The sequence below is a fragment of the Bos taurus genome, chromosome 16 (genome assembly GCF_002263795.3).
Source record: "Bos taurus isolate L1 Dominette 01449 registration number 42190680 breed Hereford chromosome 16, ARS-UCD2.0, whole genome shotgun sequence".
Classification (NCBI taxonomy): domain Eukaryota; kingdom Metazoa; phylum Chordata; class Mammalia; order Artiodactyla; family Bovidae; genus Bos; species Bos taurus.
The window spans coordinates 6,570,303-6,591,379 of NC_037343.1; the positions used below are offsets into that span (position 1 = coordinate 6,570,303).

A 21,077-nucleotide genomic window follows, 5' to 3' on the forward strand; every position below is an offset into this window, starting at 1 on the left:
ATGAGCCGTGCTGATCCAATGAAATCTCAGTTAGGCCCCTTAGTTTTGTTTTTGTTTTTGTTTTTGTTTTTGTTTTGGCAAGACAAATCTCAGTTTAGTATTTAAGAGATACTGTTCAGTATGTAAAAAATTTAATGTTCTCATCCAGTTTTAGCTTTTTCTAGGCTGGAAATTTCCCAGGTGGCACAATGGTAAAGAATCCACCTGCCGATGCAGGAGACAAAAAAATGTGGGTTCAGTCCTCAGGCCAGGGAAAATTTCCTAGAGGAGGAAATGGCAAACTGCTCCAATATTCTTGCCTCAAAAATCCCATGGATTGAGGAGCCTGGTGGGCAACAGTCCATGGGATAGCAGAGAGTCAGATAGAACTGAGCACACGTGTGTGCACAGCTGGGAACTCAATGGGGCAAGAATCTTCTTGGGGGGCTTCTCCTGTGTCCACCTCCTCCTTATCTGAAACTGGCTGATCGTGGCCCCTCAGAGCTGAGGAGGCTCCAGGAGAAGGAGGTCCTGACTGACTGGCCCAGGAATAGTCTGTGGTTGGGTTGCTCTGATGGCAGATACAGATGGGGCTTTTGTGGTTCTCCTAAGGCCTTGAGCAGAAGCTCCTTGATGCCTCAAGCCCCGGTCTGGCCACTCTGCCCTGAATTCTGGGTGTCCAAGTGCCACCATCTGTCAAGATTCCCTGTCTCCTCAGGCCTGCAGCCCTTCTGAGTCTGAACTTAAAATGGCCATACATTTTATTCTGTAGAGTCTATATCTTGTTCCCAGAAAATAAGTCGCTCTGTCTTAGTATCAGTGTGAGTGTAACCTGTTCTTATCTCAACATTCTTTCTCTTTGCTTTGCTGTTTTGTGTGTGTGTGTGTGTATGTGTGTGATGTTTTGGGCTTTAGCCAAAAACAGCCCCTGAGTCTGAGTCCAGCTCTCTAGGTTGTTTATCTGCGCCCTTCTTACAGAGTTGGAAGTGATGAGGGAAGCATCCTTACATCTCTACAGAGATGAGAGAGATCCTTACAGCTCCGTGCCTTCCACCTGCTCCTCCACCACTTTTTATTTAGCCTGCAGACGGCTCATGAACCAGGGCTAACAAAATCTCTTACTGTTTTAGCAACCCAGACGATCCCTGATGTAGAACTTGCTTTATGAAGTGGCGATGTGCAAGGAAAGAGCAAATTAGCCAAGATGACGTAGTCAGGCCCTCTTGCCCTACAGCCTCTCGCTCTTGCCTCACATTTTGTAAATAATGTTCATGTAATAAGTCAAGTCATTTATAACACTGTACATGTGCATCATGAAGTACTCACTTGGTCACAAGCTACTTTGTGCTATAGGGATATGTGAGCTCCACATAAGGCTGCATTTTACTGCTGCATCATGGCTGTGTCTTATGGGTCAGCCACAAGAGGGGAGAATATAGGGTGTCTGTTGTTATGGCTACAGTCAGCAGGAGAGAAGCTGTGTCATGGCTGCTGTGCAGGCCAGGAGAGAATAAACGTATCTGCAGTTCCTACGGCTCCTCTAGCCTCCTACTAACATCTTAGCTCATGCCTTGCTTACCCTGGGTTCAGCAAACACTGCAAACAGCAAGACAATTGGTGTCATGAGCAGGATTGGAGATGCAAGGTGTTTTACATCTCTGTAATGTTTTAAGACTTTGGGACCTCAAGAAAAATAAAGAATCCCGATAGTATAGCCAGTGCGTGCTCAGTTGCTTCAGTCATATTTGACTCTGTGCAACTCTATGGAATGTAGCCTGCTAGGCTTCTCTTTCCATGGGATTCTCCAGGCAAGACTACTGGAGTGGGTTGCCATTCATAAAATAATTAGACATTACAGGAGTCAGATTTCAAGTTGCCTTTCTAACAGGTAGATTTATTTTGTTTTTTCGTTAAAAGAATAAATTGCGTTAGGGAGTTCTGAGTTCTTTTTCACTGGACATGGTTAGAGAAAGTTTCAGGAATGACCTATTAGTCAGTGCAATTGCCCAGAGCTGCACAATTAGAAGGATCTGTGCTTGTTTGAATGCTCTGATGTCACCTTCTTGAAATTACTCATAATTTCTTAATAAGAGGCCCTGCATTTTCATTTTTAACTGGGCCCCACTAATTATGTAGCCAGACCCGATTAATATTGTTGTACTATGTGGGTTGGGAGACTAGAATCCAGATGATTGAGAAAACTCTGCCCTTAAATCTTATTAACCTAAAAACAATGTTAAATGGCCTCCCAGGGCCATTGTTATATGTGTGTGTTTGCAAACTATTTAATATGCTTTATATTATGATATAAAAATTAAGATGGAGCTACTTTTTCATTGATTCTGTAAGATTTCTTGTTTTATTTTTACTAGTAACTTTTTGATGCAATATTATGTGCTTAAAATGTGCTATGTGCAATATTCATGGATTACTATGAGCATTTGGTTTGCTTAAACTCTGCAAAATTGAGAGGGCACAATTACATGTAGCAAAATAATCTCTAAAAGTCATTGATACATTTCTAAATAATGATTTTGTATTCTGTTAATGTAAGCATCCTTATTGCTAGCAGAATTCTGATGCTTTTTCCCCATTTAATGGGATTCAGTTGTAAATGACTTTTATTTTTATTCATTTTTTTTTTTTTTTTGGAAGGGAAACATCTGGGAACAGATTTTACGAATACCCTTCATCTTGGAAATAATTAATGCGGTTCCCTTCATTATCTCAGTAAGTCCTAAAAGAATATTTAAAATAAATAATTTTGTTATTAGTCATGAGTAAAATCTTTAAATCTAAATAGCAATAAATAATATATTAGCTCAGATGAATGAATTTAGGCTTTTATAATGTATTAAATCATGGTATTAGAAAATAAATAGCAAAGTCAGTTATAACTGGGTTGTGAAATTAAGTGAACATTAATGAGATTTAGTTCAATAGCAAAATGAAATGCATTTTAGGAATATATCCTCTAGAGGTACCATTTAAACGTGTTAATTTTATCTAAATAGATTAGAAATGAATCACTCCACTTCTTGTGTATATTGTAGAGTTTTAAAAATGAAAAGCCAAGTATTTATAAAAGTTTCTCACGCTGAGAATATGTTTATCTTTAGTTTAAGCCACAGGATTTATTAAATCCAGTTCTCTGTTTGCTAAATATGTTGCTAACAACCAAGACAATCAGCAGTTTGCTTCTTTATTAAAGTCTGTGGAGGACCAGTTCCATGGTGATCATGTTCAGCTACAGAATATGCAACCAGCACTTTCCCGTTGCAAAACTGGATCTTAATCTATAAAGCTTTAGTAATGTCTGTTGGGAATGTGCTTTCTAACACTTTTTATTTTGAATTTTATTTGGAAAATCATGACTATAAGTCAGTATGATCTGAAGCTGTTGCTCACTCTGACAATTATTTTAATTTGAGTGATTTATCTAGAGGAACAACTGGCTCTAGATTGAATGATAGGTTAATTAAATATAATTCCAATGGAATACAGTTCCCCAGTGTCACATAAATGTTTGAATCTGAGAGAGTAAGTGGTAATGTTATAGAAAAGTTAAGCACTATCTCCTTACACCTATTTTTACCTCCAGTTCCAGAAAAGAAAAAGATGATATCTATTATAACAGTCATACCAAAAGATTTAGTGATGGAATTAGCACAGTTATAGTTGATATCCCATGAGAGCTGATTATTTTCTTTCTGCTTCTATAATAACTTTGCAAAGAATTTTTCCTTAAGACTTAGACAAGAATGAAAAGATCCTGTCTGCCCCTTCATTTCAATAATCATATGAGTTTAGAGTATTTGCCACATGTTTTATATCATTATATTGTCCTTAATACGTTATTTTTGTTTTGCTTTTCTTCTCAATCATGTGGATTTCTTGCTTGGAGATAAAAATTTAGTTTTGATTTGTCTTCCAGATATTCTGGCCTTCCTTAAGAAATCTATTTGTCCCAGTTTTTCTAAACTGTTGGCTTGCCAAACATGCCTTGGAAAATATGATTGTAAGTATAAAATACAAGTGCAAAAACAAAAGTATTTTTCAATGCTCCATTACCTTCTTACCTCACTAAAGTGATGTGTTGCATACATGTCTAAGCTAATAGACCCTATGTCTGTTTATATCCTAATGAGAATGAAAAGTGGTGAAACGCCTTTATTGTCAAGTCCCTTCTTTTATAAGGCCCTATGAAATAGTAAACAAAAAAAATTCAAATAGTCTAAAGATCACCAAACCAAAGCTGACTGCTGTTTGGATGGTCAAACTTATTACCAGTCTTCTGCAGACAGATAGCGTTTCCTTCTAAAGCAATTTCATTATGTATAACAGGACCCCTAGGTTTAAGGCTTCAGGAGGTAATGTTGTCATACTGTAGGTAGTCTCACATTCCATAAAAATCTGTGGAGTTTTCTAAGGCACTTTATTGGAGCCGGAAGGTCCTCATGTAAAGTCAGCTTTTTAGGTTGGGTTCTGTTGGGAATAGGGAGGCAGAAGGGGAAGCAGGAAGGAAGAGATGCAGAACTCAGAGATGTGCCACCATTGCATTTTGCCTAAGGCCAACTCTGTTTGAAAGGACTGATTTATGACTAGGACCAAAATATAATAGGCTTGGATACTTACTAGTGAGCTGACGTTTGCTATTTGCTATTCAGTCATTTATTCTACCCTGGTGGCTCAGATGGTAAAGAAGTTCCCTGCAGTGCAGGGGACCTGGGTTCTTTCCCTGGATCAGGAAGATCCCCTGGAGAAGGGAATGGCAGCTGACTCTAGCATTCTCGTCTGGAGAATTCCATGGACAGAGGAGCCTGGCTGCAGTCCATGGGGTTGCAAAGAGTCAGACATCACTGAGAGACTAACACTTTCACACTTTCACTTCTTCCATTTGTTCTACAAGTATTAATATGAGTCTACTCTCAGCTAAGCACTCTGATAAAATAAGCAAGTGATTTAACACCTTTGCTAATGTCTTCCTTTTGAAAGAGAATAAAACTACCAACATAGAAGCTTGCTGTGAGAATTAAGTTACATTATATATACATTCATATATATGTAAAAATCTTGTATCTAGCAAAAACATAGTAAGAGCTCAATATTATTAATTTGATCACACCGAAATTAAGTGTGCTTGGAGGCAAACTTGTTTTTCTTTTAAATAGCTTTTTAACAGAAAGTATGGCAATAGTTTTGGCCAAAAGCTATTTGGATAGCATTTGAGTCTTTACAACCAGGTGAATGTTTCTAATCAGCTCTCAATATATTAAGTAACCACTGGAGTCTCATGCAAGTTCACAGCTAATAAGGGGAGCAGTGTATGTCCTGTGGATGGTTTGCAAAAACATCCTGCTCTCTTAGCCATCCAAAAAAATATTGTTTCACTAACTATAATGGCGGAGCCTGGTGGGCTGCTGTATATGGGGTCGCACAGAGTCAAACACGACTGAAGCAACTTAGCAGCAGCAGCAGCAGACTGCCTAAATTGTTAATGAAAAAAAAAAAAATTCCTCCAGTACTCTTTGCTAATTTCTGTTTATTAGTTGCTGGAAAAAGTAACCTAACCAAGAAAGGAATCATTAGTCAATCATTAAGAGTAAAAGTAGTGCTTTGCATTATTAATTTAGGATTCATTTTCCATCATAATTCTATATTTTACTTCTTTTCTTCCTGATTGGTAAATTTTAATTTGTTTTTCTGTTCATTAACACCTCTGTTAGAAGAAAGTAAAGAATGCAAGGTGAAGTCTTAATCAACTTAGTTTTTTTTGTTTTCATAACAAAAGTTCTGGTTAAATGTGTGATAGAAAAGGATAAAATAACGGCTCATTGAGGTTTTATTTTATACTGAAAGTGAAAGTGGCTCAGTCGTGTCTGACTTTTTGTGACCACATGGACTGTAGCCCAGTAGGCTCCTTTGCCCATGGAATTCTCCAGGCAAGAATACTGGAGTGGGTAGCCGTTCCCTTCTCCAGGGGAACTTCCCAACCCAGGAATTGAACCAGGGTCTCCTGCATTGCAGGTAGATTCTTTACCAGCTGAGCTACCTATTTATCTCATGTAGTACAGCTATTCAGACTGTTAAAAAATTATTATGAAAATTTATAAAACAGAAGACTATAAAGTAAAACATTATGCAAAACTGCAAATCTTCCACACAGGCTAGACACTAGAAATAATTTATATCCTTCTAATATTTTCTATGAAAGCACACACACAAAATGTATGTTTAATTTTATGATTTGAATGTTTGTCAAATACGAGTTCATATGTCAATAAATATTTATGTTCAAACCATCTTTAATGGATGCACGTAAGTCTGCTATCTAATTTTGATCAATTTATTCAACCATTTTCTATTTCATTTTTAGTTATTTTAATAGGAATGAACATTCATTATTTATATTATAATTTTGCAATAAAGATTATACAAAATATTGATACAAATAAATATACAAAATAATATAATATATTATACATCATACAATATATATTACACAATAAATATGTTATTCATATTTATATTTTATACAATAAATAATATACAAAATATTATATTATAGGAAATATTATAATTTTGTAATGAAGATGAGCATATATAAATATTCAACTTCCATCTCATAATTTTCATGTGGTTAACTTTTAAAAATTATGTTATGGGATAAATACTAATTAAATGGTGAATGCATGAACTGGAAAGGGCATACTTGTGAATTTTGACCTGTATTACCAAATTACTTTCAAGATATTTATAACAAATTACTTGAGCAATATTACATATGTGTGCTCATTTTTTGCCTCTTAAATAACAGTAGGTATTATTATTTTTTAATGTTTTTCAATTGCAAAGTAAACGTATCTTGAATTCACATTTCTCTTAATATGAATGAAATTTATCTAAACATGTTCATTGGCTATGTAACTTTTTATTTTTATGATAAACTGCCTGGCATAATGCATGTTACTTTTTGTGACTTAGAGAATGAGATATGGTTGTAGTTTGATCCAGCTATTACTTTCCCCCCAGTTGAACATATTATTTTCTGATCTTTTAAAATTAGAAATTTCCATTAGACAGCATTGTGTTCAGAGAGGGCTTTTGGAGAGTCTTTGAACATCTCTTTGTACAGCGAGTAAACTAAAATTTAGTGCTTTTGTGGTGTCCCACAGTATTAATATTTTCTTGGCAATATGAATGTTACAGTGAGGTTTAATTAGACTTAGGAAAAACCAAAAATATGCTGCTATATGCATTTAAAGTATGTGTGTTGAATATGAATAAGACAGTTAAAATGTAATACATAGTAACAAATGTAACAAAACTCATGATTACTGAGTATCTATCAGAATTTAAAATATGCTTTTTCTGTATTATTTCAGAATGATCTACACAGAGCCATTCAGCGTACACAGTCTGCAATGTTTAATCAAGTTTTGATTTTAATATCTACATTACTTTGCCTTATCTTCACCTGGTAAGACTGTACATCAGCATTTTTATTATGTTTTATTTTAATTATAATACTAAAAAACAGTATTATAAACCATTTAAACTAAGAGCTGGCAATAAAGATGAATAGATAAATATTTACTATAAAACATAATGAGTCACCTACAGAAACAAAAATAAAATCTTTACTTCAGTTTTACAGAAAAAAAATCAAGAAAGGACATCGATTATTCGGAATTGATATTTACTGTAACTCTGAGGTTTCCCAAATGCTGTAAACAACCAGATCACAAGAATTTGTATTTCATGCCATAGTTGTCAAACAAGAGTTTTTCCTTCAAACTGCTGACATGGAGATGCCCTTATCTGTCTGTAATCTTCAAAGCAGAACCGCTGTTGAGAACATTGTCACTGCCCATCACTCTCTGCCTACATCTTCTCCCCTGATGTCTAACATGCAGCCAGGCAGAAAGCAAGCGCAGACCTGACAGTGTGAGGCAACTGGTACTTTGCCTTGTTATAGAAAACAGCTATTTCTTCCTGTGGAAAGTCCCACTTTGCCAATTACACGGTAATCCAATGAGAAATGATACACTTCCTATATGGATCCATGAAGATCCTAACTAAAGAAAAAAAAAAAAGGAATGTGAGAATCAGAAAATGAGGTTGAGTGATATATCTGTTTTTCAACTCCATTATGTATAATTGTGCTCTGACCTGAATTTGACCTACTGACAAAGAGAAATTAGGAAGTCCTAAAGTAGGAAGAATGCCCTCATCACTAGCATTATACAATTTTTAGATATAAATATAGCTACAGATATATGTATGTAAATATAGTTTTAGATACAGAAATATAATGTATGCTTAAGTAGTATGTAATTAATATCTCTATTAAATGGATTTAAAATGTTTTATTGCTTACTTTTATATTTAAAAAGTAAACATTTTAGGCTATTCTGCATTGTTAAATATAAAATATCCCTCTAAAATGGACACAATACCATCTTATCTTTTTTTTTATTCTGAACAGATTACTTTTATTATTCACCTAGTAAATAACTGCATAAATTTATTCACCTAGTAAACAACTGCATAAATACTGATAGCAGTGCCTTCTCAAGTCACAAAAGTGTTCTTAATTTTAAGATAATTGCATTTTTAAAATAATTTAGGAGCTTTCCTTTTATTGGACTTAAGAAAAAGTACTTACTGATTCTCAATTGCTGGAAAATGACCAAGAGTAAAATGAATGAGTTATAAATGTTATACATAGTCTGTTAAAGTAAATTTGGTAAAGGAGTAACTGAAATTTTAATGCTAAAATAAGTACAGATGATTTGGACTATGCTCATCACAGTGAACTATCTACAGTAGGGCTCTTACTTTCTGCCTCTACATCTATTTCTTGAGCACTTTTTATTTTTGAAGAAAGTGACTACACAAATTTTGCCACTTTCCTGTGCCAAGGAGTGCAACAGTACTTGATAAAGGGTTTTCATGATCTATGTGAAATTTCCATTATGCAACTTGTTAATCTTTTAAATCATTTATGTTTCACTTTTTGTTGTATTTATAGTTACCTTTTTTGTTGTGTGTACATATTGTTAAATTTCAGACACTTGAGTGGTAGTTTTTCCAAATATAGTCTATAGTTAAAGCTGACACCAATAAGTGGATTTGAATCTGTCTTTCAGTGTGGAATTTTTGTATAGAGTTATGTCTAACTCTAACATAATTTTAATAAAATGTTATTGTTTTTAATCACATGCACATCAATACAATTAGATTAATCTGTTTTAAATTATAATATCTGGGATAGAGAAATTGATGTTTGATTTATTTGTGTATTGTCTAGCTTTACAAGCAAATGTCTTCATAAACCATGATCATCATAGTAAGGTAGAATAAGTATTATTTGAATTCACCATAGGTGATGGGGTTACTTACAAGAAAAAATATAAAAAATGTTGCATTAGTCATGATACATCATCAGGCTATTTTACCACAGTTATGCCACACATATTATAAAATAGAAGTACACACAAAGATGCAAGAACTTACACAAAAAGAAATATCTATGAAGTCTGTCCAAGATTGTCACATCAGCTTAATACCCTAGAGATAAAGTTTCCATATATCTTGTTTTCTGTCATACTAAAAACAGTTTCCATGGTTCAGTATGGCTTTTTTGGTCTTGCCATTACATCCTAACTCCAACCTTTTCTCTTAGGAGGAAAGGATATAAGGAACTACAAGAAATTACATGCATAATTTAAGATAGAATTTGGTCATATACCTACATATAGCTGCAGGAGATCTGCAAAAATGTAGCCTAACTGGGCAGTATACCCAGTTGAATATTATACCATGAAAAAGAAAATGGGATATTGTGGAACAACAAGCAATGATGAGTCATAAAATTCTACTTGTATATTGTTTGTTTAAAACTCAGGACTATACTAATTGGGAGGTCTTGGACAGCTTATTTATTTAGTCTTGTTTTCCACATCATTAAATGAAAATAATACTAATCACCTTATAAGATTTTTGTTTTTTGTTTTTTTAAATGAAGGTTGAATTGGGTGTGTTTATAAAATGTCTGTGAGGGCATGGTAAATTGTGATAACATTGCAAAAATTTTAATTTCAGTTTTTCTCTTTATACAAAAAGATTTAATTATGTGAACTCAAAAATGAGATTTACTTTAAAATGTCTAAACATAGTAATTTATTAATAATACTGTAAAACTGAATCAGGATACCTAAAAATGATTCTAGGCAACAGACAGAGAGAACTGGCTACTTTTTTTCTTCCAGTTTTATTGAGAAATAATTTATATACAGGTAACATGTACAGAATAACATTTGCTTATATACAACAGGAAATAATTGCCATGGTAAGTTTAGTGAATGTCTATCACCTTTTATAAATACCAAATCAAATAAAAAATGTCCTTGTGATAACTCAGAATTTATTCACTTAACAATTTTCCTGTATAACAGAGCAGTGTTAATTATATTAATCCAGCTTTATGTTACATCCATGGTAGTTATTTAACTTACAACTGAAAGTTTGTCCCATTTGAACATTATCATCATTATATATACTGCATTATTATTTATTATATTCCACATACTTTGCTTTTCATTCACATGGCTCACTTATTTGTAACTGTAAGTGTTTACAGTGGATGTGACTGGTGATGGAAGTAAAGTCCAATGCTTTAAAGAACAGTATTGCATAGGAACCTGGAATGGTTAGGTCCAGGAATCAAGGGAAATTAGAAGTGGTCAAACAGGAGATGGTAAGAGTAAACATCGACATTTTAGGCATCAGCTTAAATGGACTGAAATGAGGGAATTTAATTCAGATGACCATTATATCTACTACTGTGGGCAAGAATCCCTTAGAAGAAATGGAGTAGCCCTCATAGTCAACAAAAGGGTCCAAAATGCAGTATTTGGGTGCAGTCTTGAAACGACAGAATGACCTCTGTTCATTTCCAAGGCAAGGCATTCAATAGCACAGTAATCCAAGTCTATGCCCCAGCTAATGCCGAAGGGGCTGAAGTTGAACAATGATATGATGACCTACAAGACATTCTAGAACTAACACCCCAAACCCCCAAAAGAGATGTCCATTTCATCATAGGGGACAGGAATGAAAAAATAGGAAGTCAAGAGATATCTGGAGTAACAGGCAAATTTGGGCTTGGAGTACAAAATGAAGCAGGGCAAAGTCTAACAGAGTTTTGCCAAGAGAATGCACTGGTCATAGCAAACACCCTCTTCCAGAAAAACAAGAGATGACTACACATGGACATCACCAGATGGTCAATATCAAAATCAGATTGATTATATTCTTTGCAGCCAAAGATGGAGAAGCTTTATACAGTTTTAGAAAAACAAGACCGGGAGCTGACTATGGCTCAGATCATAACTCCTTATTGCCAAGTTCAGACTTATATTGAAGAAGTAGGGAAAACCACTAGACCATTTGAGTATGACCTAAATCATATACCTTACAGTAGAAATGACAAACAGATTCAAGGGATTATATCTGATAGACAGACTCCTGAAGAACTATGGATCGAGGTTCATGACATTGTGCAAAAGGCAATGATCAAGACCATCTCCAAGACAAACAAATGCAAAAAGGCAAAATGGTTGTCTGATGATGCCTTACAAATAGCTGAGAAAAGAAAAAAAGTGAAAAGCAAGGGAGAAAAAGGAAAGATATACCCATCTGAAGGCAGAGTTCCAAAGAGTAGCAAGGAGCTATAAGAAAGCCTTCCTAAATGATCAATGCAAAGAAATAGAGGAAAATAATAGAATGGGAAAGACTAGAGTTACCTTCAAGAAAATTAGTGATATTAAGGGAATACTTCATGCAAAGATGGGCTTAATAAAGCAGAGAAATGGTATGAACCTAACAGAAACAGAAGATATTAAGAAGTGGCAACAAGACACAGAAGAAGTATACAAAAATGATCTTTATGACCCAGATAACCACGATAGTGTGATCACTCACCTAGAGCCAGACATTCTGGAATGCGAAATAACATGGGCCTTAGGAAACATTGCTACAAGCAAAGGTAGTGGAGGTGATTTAATTCTAGTTGAGGGATTTCAAATCATACATGATTACGCTGTGAAAGTCCTGCACTCAATATGCCAACAAATTTGGAAAACTCAGCAGTGGCCACAAGACTGGAAAAGGTCAGTTTTCATTCCTATCCCCAAAAAAGGGAAATGCCAAAGAATGTTCAAACTACCACACAATTGTACTCATCTCACACACTAGCAAAGTAATACTCAAAATCCTCCAAGTCAAATAGGAAAAGGAGTTTGGCAAGGCATATTGTCACCCTGCTTATTTAACTTATATGCAGAGCATATCATGTGAAATGCTGCGCTGGATGAAGTGCAAGCTGGAATCAAGATTTCTGGGAGAAATATCAATAACCTCAGATATGCAGATGACACTGCCCTTATGGCAAAAAGTGAAGAAGAACTAAAGACCCTCCTGATGAAAGTGAAAGAGGAGAATGAAGAAGCTTACTTAAAACTCAACATTGAAAAAACGAAGATCATAGCATCTGGTCCCATCACTTCATGCCAAATAGATGGGGAAACAATAGAAACAGTGGGGGATTTTATTCTGGGGGGCTCCAAAATCACAGCAGATGGTGAATTCAGCCGTGAAATTAAAAGATGCTTGCTCCTTGGAAGAAAAGCTATGACCAACCTAGACAGCCTATTTAAAATAGAGACATTACTTTACTGACAAAGATCTGTCTTGTCAAAGCTAGGATTTTTCCAGTAGTCATGTAGGGATATGTGATTCAGACCATAAAGAAAGCTGAGCACCAAAGAACTGATGCTTTTGAACTGTGGTGTTGGAGAAGACTCTTGAGAGTCCTTTTTACTGCAAGGAGATGAAACCAGTCCATCATAAAGGAAATCAGTCCTCAATATTCATTAGAAGGACTGATGCTGAAGCTGAAGCTCCAATACTTTGGCCACATGATATGAAGAGCTGACTCATTAGAAAAGACCCTGATGCTGAGAAAGATTGAAGGCAGAAGGAGAAGTGGACAACAGAGGCCAAGACAGTTGGATGGCATCACCCACTCAATGGACAGGAGGTTGAACAAGCTGCAGGAGTTGGTGATGGACAGGGAGCCTGGCATTTTGCAGTACACGGATCACAGAGTCGGACAAGACTGAGTTACTGAACTAAACTGATATATATTTGTATCTATGTATGTATATTGGTACAGACACACACACACTCATATATATATATATCAACATAATGTAATATACCTGGAGGAGTGCATGGCAACCCACTCCAGTATTCATGCCTGGAGAATCCCTATGGACAGAGGAGCTTGGTGGAATTCACTGCATGGGATTGCAAAGAGTTGCACACGACTGAGCGACTAAGCACAGCACAATGTAATATATATATATGTGTGTGTGTGTGTCATAGTAAATGCTCTTAATTTACATCACAGAGCAAGACTGTCAATGCTTTTCCAAATCGGAACTTTTAATATATATATATTAAATATTAAGCCCTGAATGATTTCAAGAACTAATATTTGATGAAAGGACTGTGTTGTTTGTGGATCTCACAGTCTTAAAACTACCTGTTTGGAAAGCTGCTGTATGGCTTAAAATGTATCTTGTCTTCATTGTTATGAACATTACAGAGAACTATCATTAGGCATCCGCTTATCAGAGACACCGTGCTCAGTGCCAAACCAAAATAACAATTAGGCTGCCGACCCCTCCCTGTAGGAAATGTGCTCAGAATTGCCTTTCCTGTCATTGTGATAGAATTAGACTCATCTTTCCACATGTCGCTGTGTGCCCCTCCTGATCAACAGTGCACACTTCCAAGACAGCTGGGAGTTGTGATTCAGCCCATGTCTCTGTAACAAAGCGGAGGCAACTGGTCCATCCAGGAATTAAGTGCATGACTTTAGAGCAATTTTCAACATATTCTAACCAATAATAAGTACTCTAATGTATAATGCATTTGCTGTTTCTAATTATACACTGTTAAACTTGTTTTTGCACCTACTTTGATTTGAAATTTTTATTTGAATATGTATTGCGTATTTTCATATTATTTCATAGAGTTATATAGTACAACAAGATATATTAGGTTAATGGATATTTTGTGTTTTAGTAGAGTGTGAAAAAATTAGTTTACCTCAGTCATTTTTTTTTTCCTACTGCTGCCCCAAATCATTGTTTATAATATAGGCAGGAAGGGGTGGTTCTGTGCTGGATTTTCTCAGAATTTATTGTAGAAAAAAAAATTAATTGGAGTGTAATTGCTATACAACATTGTGTTTTTCTTCTGCTGTACAATGAAGTGAATGTTATGTATGATTCTTCTCATTTTAGACAAGAGAATGAGGCACAGAAGGGACAGATGAAAAGATAAGCTTTAGTTTATCCAAGATGTACAATTAGTAAAAAGCAGAGTTCAGATCTGGACCTAGGCAAATTGGTCCCAGAGTGATATGCTTACCTTGTATTATTTATATGATGTTCTAGAAGTCATTAACCTAGACGTATATAAATTATAATCAAACTAAAAATCAGATAAGTGAAAGTGAAAGTCAGTCATTTCCGACTCTTTGCAACCCCATGGACTTAGCCCGTGGAATTCTCCAGGTCGGAATACTGGAGTGGGTAGCCTTTCTCTTCTCCAGAGGGTATTCCCAAGCCAGGGATTGAACCCAGGTCTCCCGCATTGCAGGCAGTTTCTTTACCAGCTGAACTACAAGGGAAGAAAAAAAAAAAAAAAATCAAATAGAATTGTGATAGCTTTCTCATTTCTATTGTGAATTTTAAATTGCCATTTGAAGCAGGATTATAGCTGAATAAAACATTAAGATGACACTTTCTTCATTAGTAAAGACATTTTGGATTAAGTATAGAACAATACTTTAGTCATTAGTTTCTCTTTTCTGCAAATAGTTACTTTAAATTTGGCAAGTTTCTAATTTTTTTTTTTTTTTTAGTTTTAGCTAAATATTTAGATAAAATTTCTGCATATAAATTTATTTTAATAATTTAATAATAATAATATTAATAATTATCACTTTATTTCTATTTACCTGTTTTCCCATCTGCCTTTCTACACTTCTGTGTTTTTATAAAGATACAGAAAGAGATACAGAAAGAATATATTAAGTGATTATGTGGATATAGGATTATGAATGATTTTTTTAACTTTCTTCCTTATACATTTTGCTGTGGTTTACATTTTCAAATGAATATGTGTAAGTTTTGAAAACAAAACAAAGTTACAAAAAATTAAGGAATATAGAAAAGAGAACAAAATTTAATACAAGGTGCAAAATGTAGTGATCACTTTATGTATGATTTGTTTGAATAGTTTCCTTCCATTAGTAAAATTATTTTCATATTTTTTAAAATCTAAATTCCTCTCCTTTCTCTCCTGCTTATCTTTTGAGTCTTGACATTTAGCTTGAAGCTCTTAAGTTTTCTTGAAGGTTATCTAACTTAATGGGAGATATCCAAGCTTTATGCTTGCCAGTGTTGGAAAAAATTACAAAATATATAATACTTTCCTAATTATCAGTGTTTCCTGCCAGATTTTTAACATATATAACAAAGTTTCAATTGTTCTTTCTTATCGTTTTATATCTAATGTCTCTTTATAGTCAGAAAATATAAGATGCTTAACAAGTGTTTGCAATTAATAGAAAATAATATTCTGGGGTTAAAATCACAGGCCAATATCCTTATCAGTTGGATATACTTAAATGAATTGTAGGCCAAAAATGTTCAAACCATGTATTTTGAGAATGTTCCTTTAAGTACCTTCTTTTCACATTTAACTTTGTGTTGGATGATGGAAAGAATCTTTATAATCATACCTTCTCTGACAGTGTGGTTTTATGAAGACATTCTAGTTTTTTTACTTCTATTGAAGAAATATAACTGAGTAGTAAAACTTCTACAACTTTTTAAATTAAAAAGGAATGCTCTTTGAAATAATTTTTATAAATTGCCTACACATACCTCTTAAATAGGAACTTCCAGATAAATCAAATTTTGGTTGTTAATTTTGTCTCCATATAATTTCTGAATTTATATCTTGAAAAATTTTCTTCTAATTTTGCAATTTTGAGAGTAGAACAGTGTGGTAAAATTAATGAAATTATCACTTCTTATTGCTATCATGAGCTTCCCAGATGACTCACTGGTAGAGACTCTACATGCCAATGCAGGAGCCTCAGAAGACGTGGGTTCAATCCCTGGCTCCAGAAGAATCCTGGAGAAGGAAATGGCAACCCTCTTCAGTATTCTTGCCTGGAAAATCCCAGGGACAAAGGATCCTGGTGGGTTACGGTCCATGGGGTCAGAAAGAGTCAGACACGACTGAGCATACTCACACATGTGTGCTATCATGCTTTTCTCATTCCATCATGTTTTAGGATTTCTTGTTTGGTTTATTCTTCTATTTATTTCTTTGCTTTTCCTTTTTTTTTTTTTTTTTTTTTTGGTTCCTGAAATCTCAGTTTTATTTTTCCCATCTGCGAAATCCCAATCTTCTCCTGAAAAATCTGTTTCTTTATTATTTTGAAACAAAGAAAATGTATGTTTCTGCATCAGGGCATAGGGTGGGATGTGTTCACTTTTTATAAACTACTAAACTGCATTGTCTGTTAACTTCAGATCAGTGACCATATGACATCAGTCATTAACCTTTCTTTGCATATACATGAAGACAGTGCCTAGCAGAGCAAGAACTTTGTTTTAATAGTAGAAAAACTAGATTTATCATTACTTCAAAAGGAGCAATTCTACTAGAAAAGGTAAAATCCCATACCTCAAATGATCTTAAATCCCATGGGAATTTTAGATTTTAAGCCAGCATTTTACAGGAAATGAAAATGGTTATTTGGAACAATTTAGTTGGTATTTATTCAATAAATACCAAAGTGTAGGTCTGGGCTGATTTGATTGCTAATGTCTGAATTACAAGCATTAAATCAAAGTGTTAGATGCTTTCACCAAAGAATGCCATTGCTAATTAAATTTTTCTAGTAACTGTGCACAGCAATGGGATTCATAGGGAGTGTATAGATATTTGAAATTATTTATTTCTGCCATGTGACTTTTTTTTTTCCCCTTGAAAATATTTCAGTGTACAAATGAACATTTACCAGGTGGTGGAAAAGATTACCGTCTCAATATTTCCTTTCATTCAAATTAACGTTTCCCTTAAAAGCCTTGATAAAGCTTGAAAAAGTAAATGTATTCTTAACATATTAAAAGAAGAACAGGTTAAAAACAATAATTATAAGTGATTAGATCAGTTCAGTTCAGTTCAGTCATTCAGTCATGTCTGACTCTTTGCAACCCCATGGACTGCAGTGCTCCAGGCTTCCCTGTCCATCACCAACTCCTGGAGCTTACTCAAACTTATGTGCATTGAGCTGGTGATGCCATCCAACCATCTTATCCTCTTTTGTCCCCTTCTTCTCTTGCCTTCAATCTTTCCCACCATCAAGGTCTTTTCAAATGAGTCAGTTCTTTGCATCAGGTGGCCAAAGTGTTGGAGCTTCAGATTCAGTATCAGTCCTTCCAATGAATTCAGGACTGATTACCTTTAGAATTCACTGGTTTGATCTCCTTGCAGTTCAAGGGATTCTCAAGAGACTTCCTCAACACCACAGTTCAAAAGCATCAATTCTTTGGCACTCAGCTTTCTTTATAGTCCAACTCTCACATCCATACGTGACTACTGGAAAAAAAGTAATGTCTCTGCTTTTTAATGTGCTGTCTAAATTGGCCATAGCTTTTCTTCCAGGGATGCTTGCTCCTTGGCTGCAGTCACCATCTGCTTTGATTTTGGAGCTCCAAAATAAACTTTGTCATTGTTTCCTCATCTATTTGCCATGAAGTGATGGAACCAGATGCCATAATCTTCGTTTTTCGAATATTGAATTTAAAACAACTTTTTCACTCTTCTCTTTCTCTTCCATCAAGAGGTCTTTAGTTCTTTTTCAACTTTCTTCCATAGGGTGGTGTCATCTGTGTATCTGAGGTTATTGATATTTCTCCCAGCTATCTTGATTCCAGCTTGTGCTTCATCCAGTCCAGCATAAATTAGATATTAGATAAGTGATTAGATATTAAGGTGCTTTTGTTATTACATTGAGAACCTATGGGGTAAGCAAATTAATTATGTTTTATTTTAGAATTGTGTAACACTGAAATTATTTTGCATGGATCTGTGTCAAAAATAATATGTAGAAATATTTTGTAAAGAAGGAAAGCTCACAGTAGATTCTTAAATCCAACATTATCTTTGAAACATTTGGAAAGTAAACTGTGTTTTTCTATAAGGAAAACAGTAATAAACTAACACTGAAATTTAAAAAGTATGTTTAATTCATTTGCATTCTTTTAATAATTGATATGTATGCTTATCCAGTATAAGTTTTCTGTGCCTATACTATTTTTCTGTTTATTAATATTGCTTTTTATTAAACAGCCATATATTAACAAAAATCTATACATGACATGGCAGAAAGTGAAGAGGAACTAAAAAGCCTCTTGATGAAAGTGAAAGTGGAGAGTGAAAAACTTGGCTTAAAGCTCAACATTCAGAAAACGAAGATCATGGCATCCGGTCCCATCACTTCATGGGAAATAGATGAGGAAACAGTGGAAACAGTGTCAGACTTTATTTTTCTGGGCTCCAAAATCACTGCAGATGGTAACTGCAGCCATGAAATTAAAAGACACTTACTCCTTGGAAGGAAAGTTATGACCAACCTAGATAGCATATTCAAAAGCAGAGACATTACTTTGCCAACAAAGGTTCGTCTAGTCAAGGCTATGGTTTTAGGAGTGGTCATGTATGGATATAAGAGTTGGACTGTAAAGAAGGCTGAGCGCTGAAGAATTGATGCTTTTGAACTGTGGTGTTGGAGAAGACTCTTGAGAGTCCCTTGGACTGCAAGGAGATCCAACCAGTCCATTCTGAAGGAGATCAGCCCTGGGATTTCTTTGGAGAGAATGATGCTAAAGCTGAAACTCCAGTACTTTGGCCACCTCATGCGAAGAGTTGACTCATTGGAAAAGACTCTGATGCTGGGAGGGATTGGGGGCAGGAGGAGAAGGGGATGACAGAGGATGAGATAGCTGGATGGCATCACTGACTCGATGGACGTGAGTCTGAGTGAACTCCGGGAATTGGTGATGGACAGGGAGGCCTAGCGTGCTGCGATTCATGGGGTCGCAAAGAGTCAGACATGACTGAGCGACTTATCTGATCTGATACATGACATTTTCATAGGGTAGGGCCTCAGGTATGTGGAAGTCTCATGCTGAATCTGAGTAACCCCAACCATACACACACTGGGAGCTTTTTGTTTTGAATAGTTGCCTAAGTCTTCCAAGTTCCCAGACCCCTGTCTTCTAATTCTAGTTCTTATCACTTCTAAGATCCCAAGTGCATCACTGTTATGAATAGTTTGCTTTGAAACCATGACTCACCTGTGTGCTCTTGCTGTGAGTGCATTCCCCTCAAGGGCAATCTATAAGCCCGCTGGCCCTCCTTATGAATGATTTGTGAAATCTTGGCTGAAACAGACAGCTATACAATCAATTAAGAAGATGCTCCATTCTGGTTTACTCTGTGCTGAAAATTATTTAATTGTCTAGGTTGGTCTTAACACGGTTATCTTATTTTCTGTGACTTATGAACATCTACAATTTCGATCTTAAGGGCATCTGTTGTCAGACCAGAGTGACTAGAGTTGCTTTCTTTAGTGAACTCCAGAGTCTCTTGCTCTTCATAATAATGATAAGCATTGCAAACTAGAAGAGTATAATCCTGGGTTCATGTTATACCTTTTCCATTGATTTATTTCATGACTATAAGTTTGTATCATTTATTGTACACTTATACATTTATTCCATCCAGGGCTTCCCAGGTGGCTCAGATGGTAAAAAATCCACCTGCAGTGCAAGACACCTGGGTTTGACCCCGGGTCAAGATGACCCCCTGGAGTAGGAAATGGCAACCCACTCCAGTATTTTTGCCTGGAGAATTCCATGGACAGAGGAGCCTGGTGGACTGTATAGTCCATGGGGTCGCAAAGAGTTGGAAATGACTGAGCAGCTAACACATACATTTGTTAAGAGAATAGATCTCATGTTAAGTGTTCTCACTACAATAATTATTCAAAAGAAGAGCTAAAAACTGAAGTTCAGTTGAGTAAATTTGAAAATCAAATTGACTATCTTGAACAGTTCATGAATTGGGTAGCATCCCACCTAGGAAATAGAAAGAAGCTCTGAAGATCTGTAGAAAAGGAAAGGTTTAAAAGGCAGAAGGAGAGTGGAAAAAGGAAGTGTGTTAGCAAAGAGAAGATTGTGGCAGGGCCACCTTCGCACTGGGGAAGGTAGGGGTCTCTGCAGCATGTGACCTTGCTAACTCTAATCAGGTACTCCAGACTGACTAGTTAAAGATTGCATTCTGGGGAGAGACTGAAACTGTGATTAAGTCCTGGTTTATTGGGGTAGGGCTTAGGAAAAGTAACTCTGTTTGAGGCCCGTGGTTGCTTTAACATAAGTGACATTGTTTTGATGACTAATTGGATGTAAGGTGAGAGAGAAAGGAAACTTGAAGATGACGTTGACATTTGCTTTTTCGGAAACTGACCGAATGCTGTGCTGTATGCAAGGATAAAGGAATCAAAAGGAACATGGAGAGGAAGAAAAGAGTCCATTTTAGTAGAGGTGCCTTTGGGGAACTTAAGGTGAGGGGTTGAGTAGCCATTTGTCTCCACGAGCCCAGAGTTTAGGAGCCAGGCGGGGACCAGGGTGTGGAGCGTGGTGAATTTGGTAAGCATCAGGATAGGAATCATCATTAAAGGTAAAGGATTAGAAAAGATCACCTAGGGGATGAACAAAGTGGAAATTCTGATTAAAAGCAAAGCAAAGCAGAAACCTCCACAGGGTAGTAAGAAACATTTTATAAAGATAAATGGCACAATTTGCAAGGAGAGAGGATCTTCATTTACCTCTGTATCCAAAAAAAGGTGGCAGTTAAATATATAAAGTAAAACCTAG

At 35.5% G+C, this 21,077-nt stretch overlaps 1 protein-coding gene across 3 annotated transcripts in view; it reads left to right on the top strand.

Annotated features, from left to right (window-relative positions):
• KCNT2 (potassium sodium-activated channel subfamily T member 2) overlaps positions 1-21,077 on the top strand; it is a 443,182-nt gene that overhangs the window by 182,165 nt on the left and 239,940 nt on the right. For all 3 annotated transcript variants that reach the window (XM_024976669.2, XM_024976670.2, XM_059875651.1), the window contains exons 6-8: positions 2,635-2,709; positions 3,914-3,997; positions 7,365-7,459. In XM_024976669.2, coding sequence (XP_024832437.1) covers positions 2,635-2,709; positions 3,914-3,997; positions 7,365-7,459 — 254 coding nt within the window. The remainder of the gene's footprint in view (positions 1-2,634; positions 2,710-3,913; positions 3,998-7,364; positions 7,460-21,077) is intronic.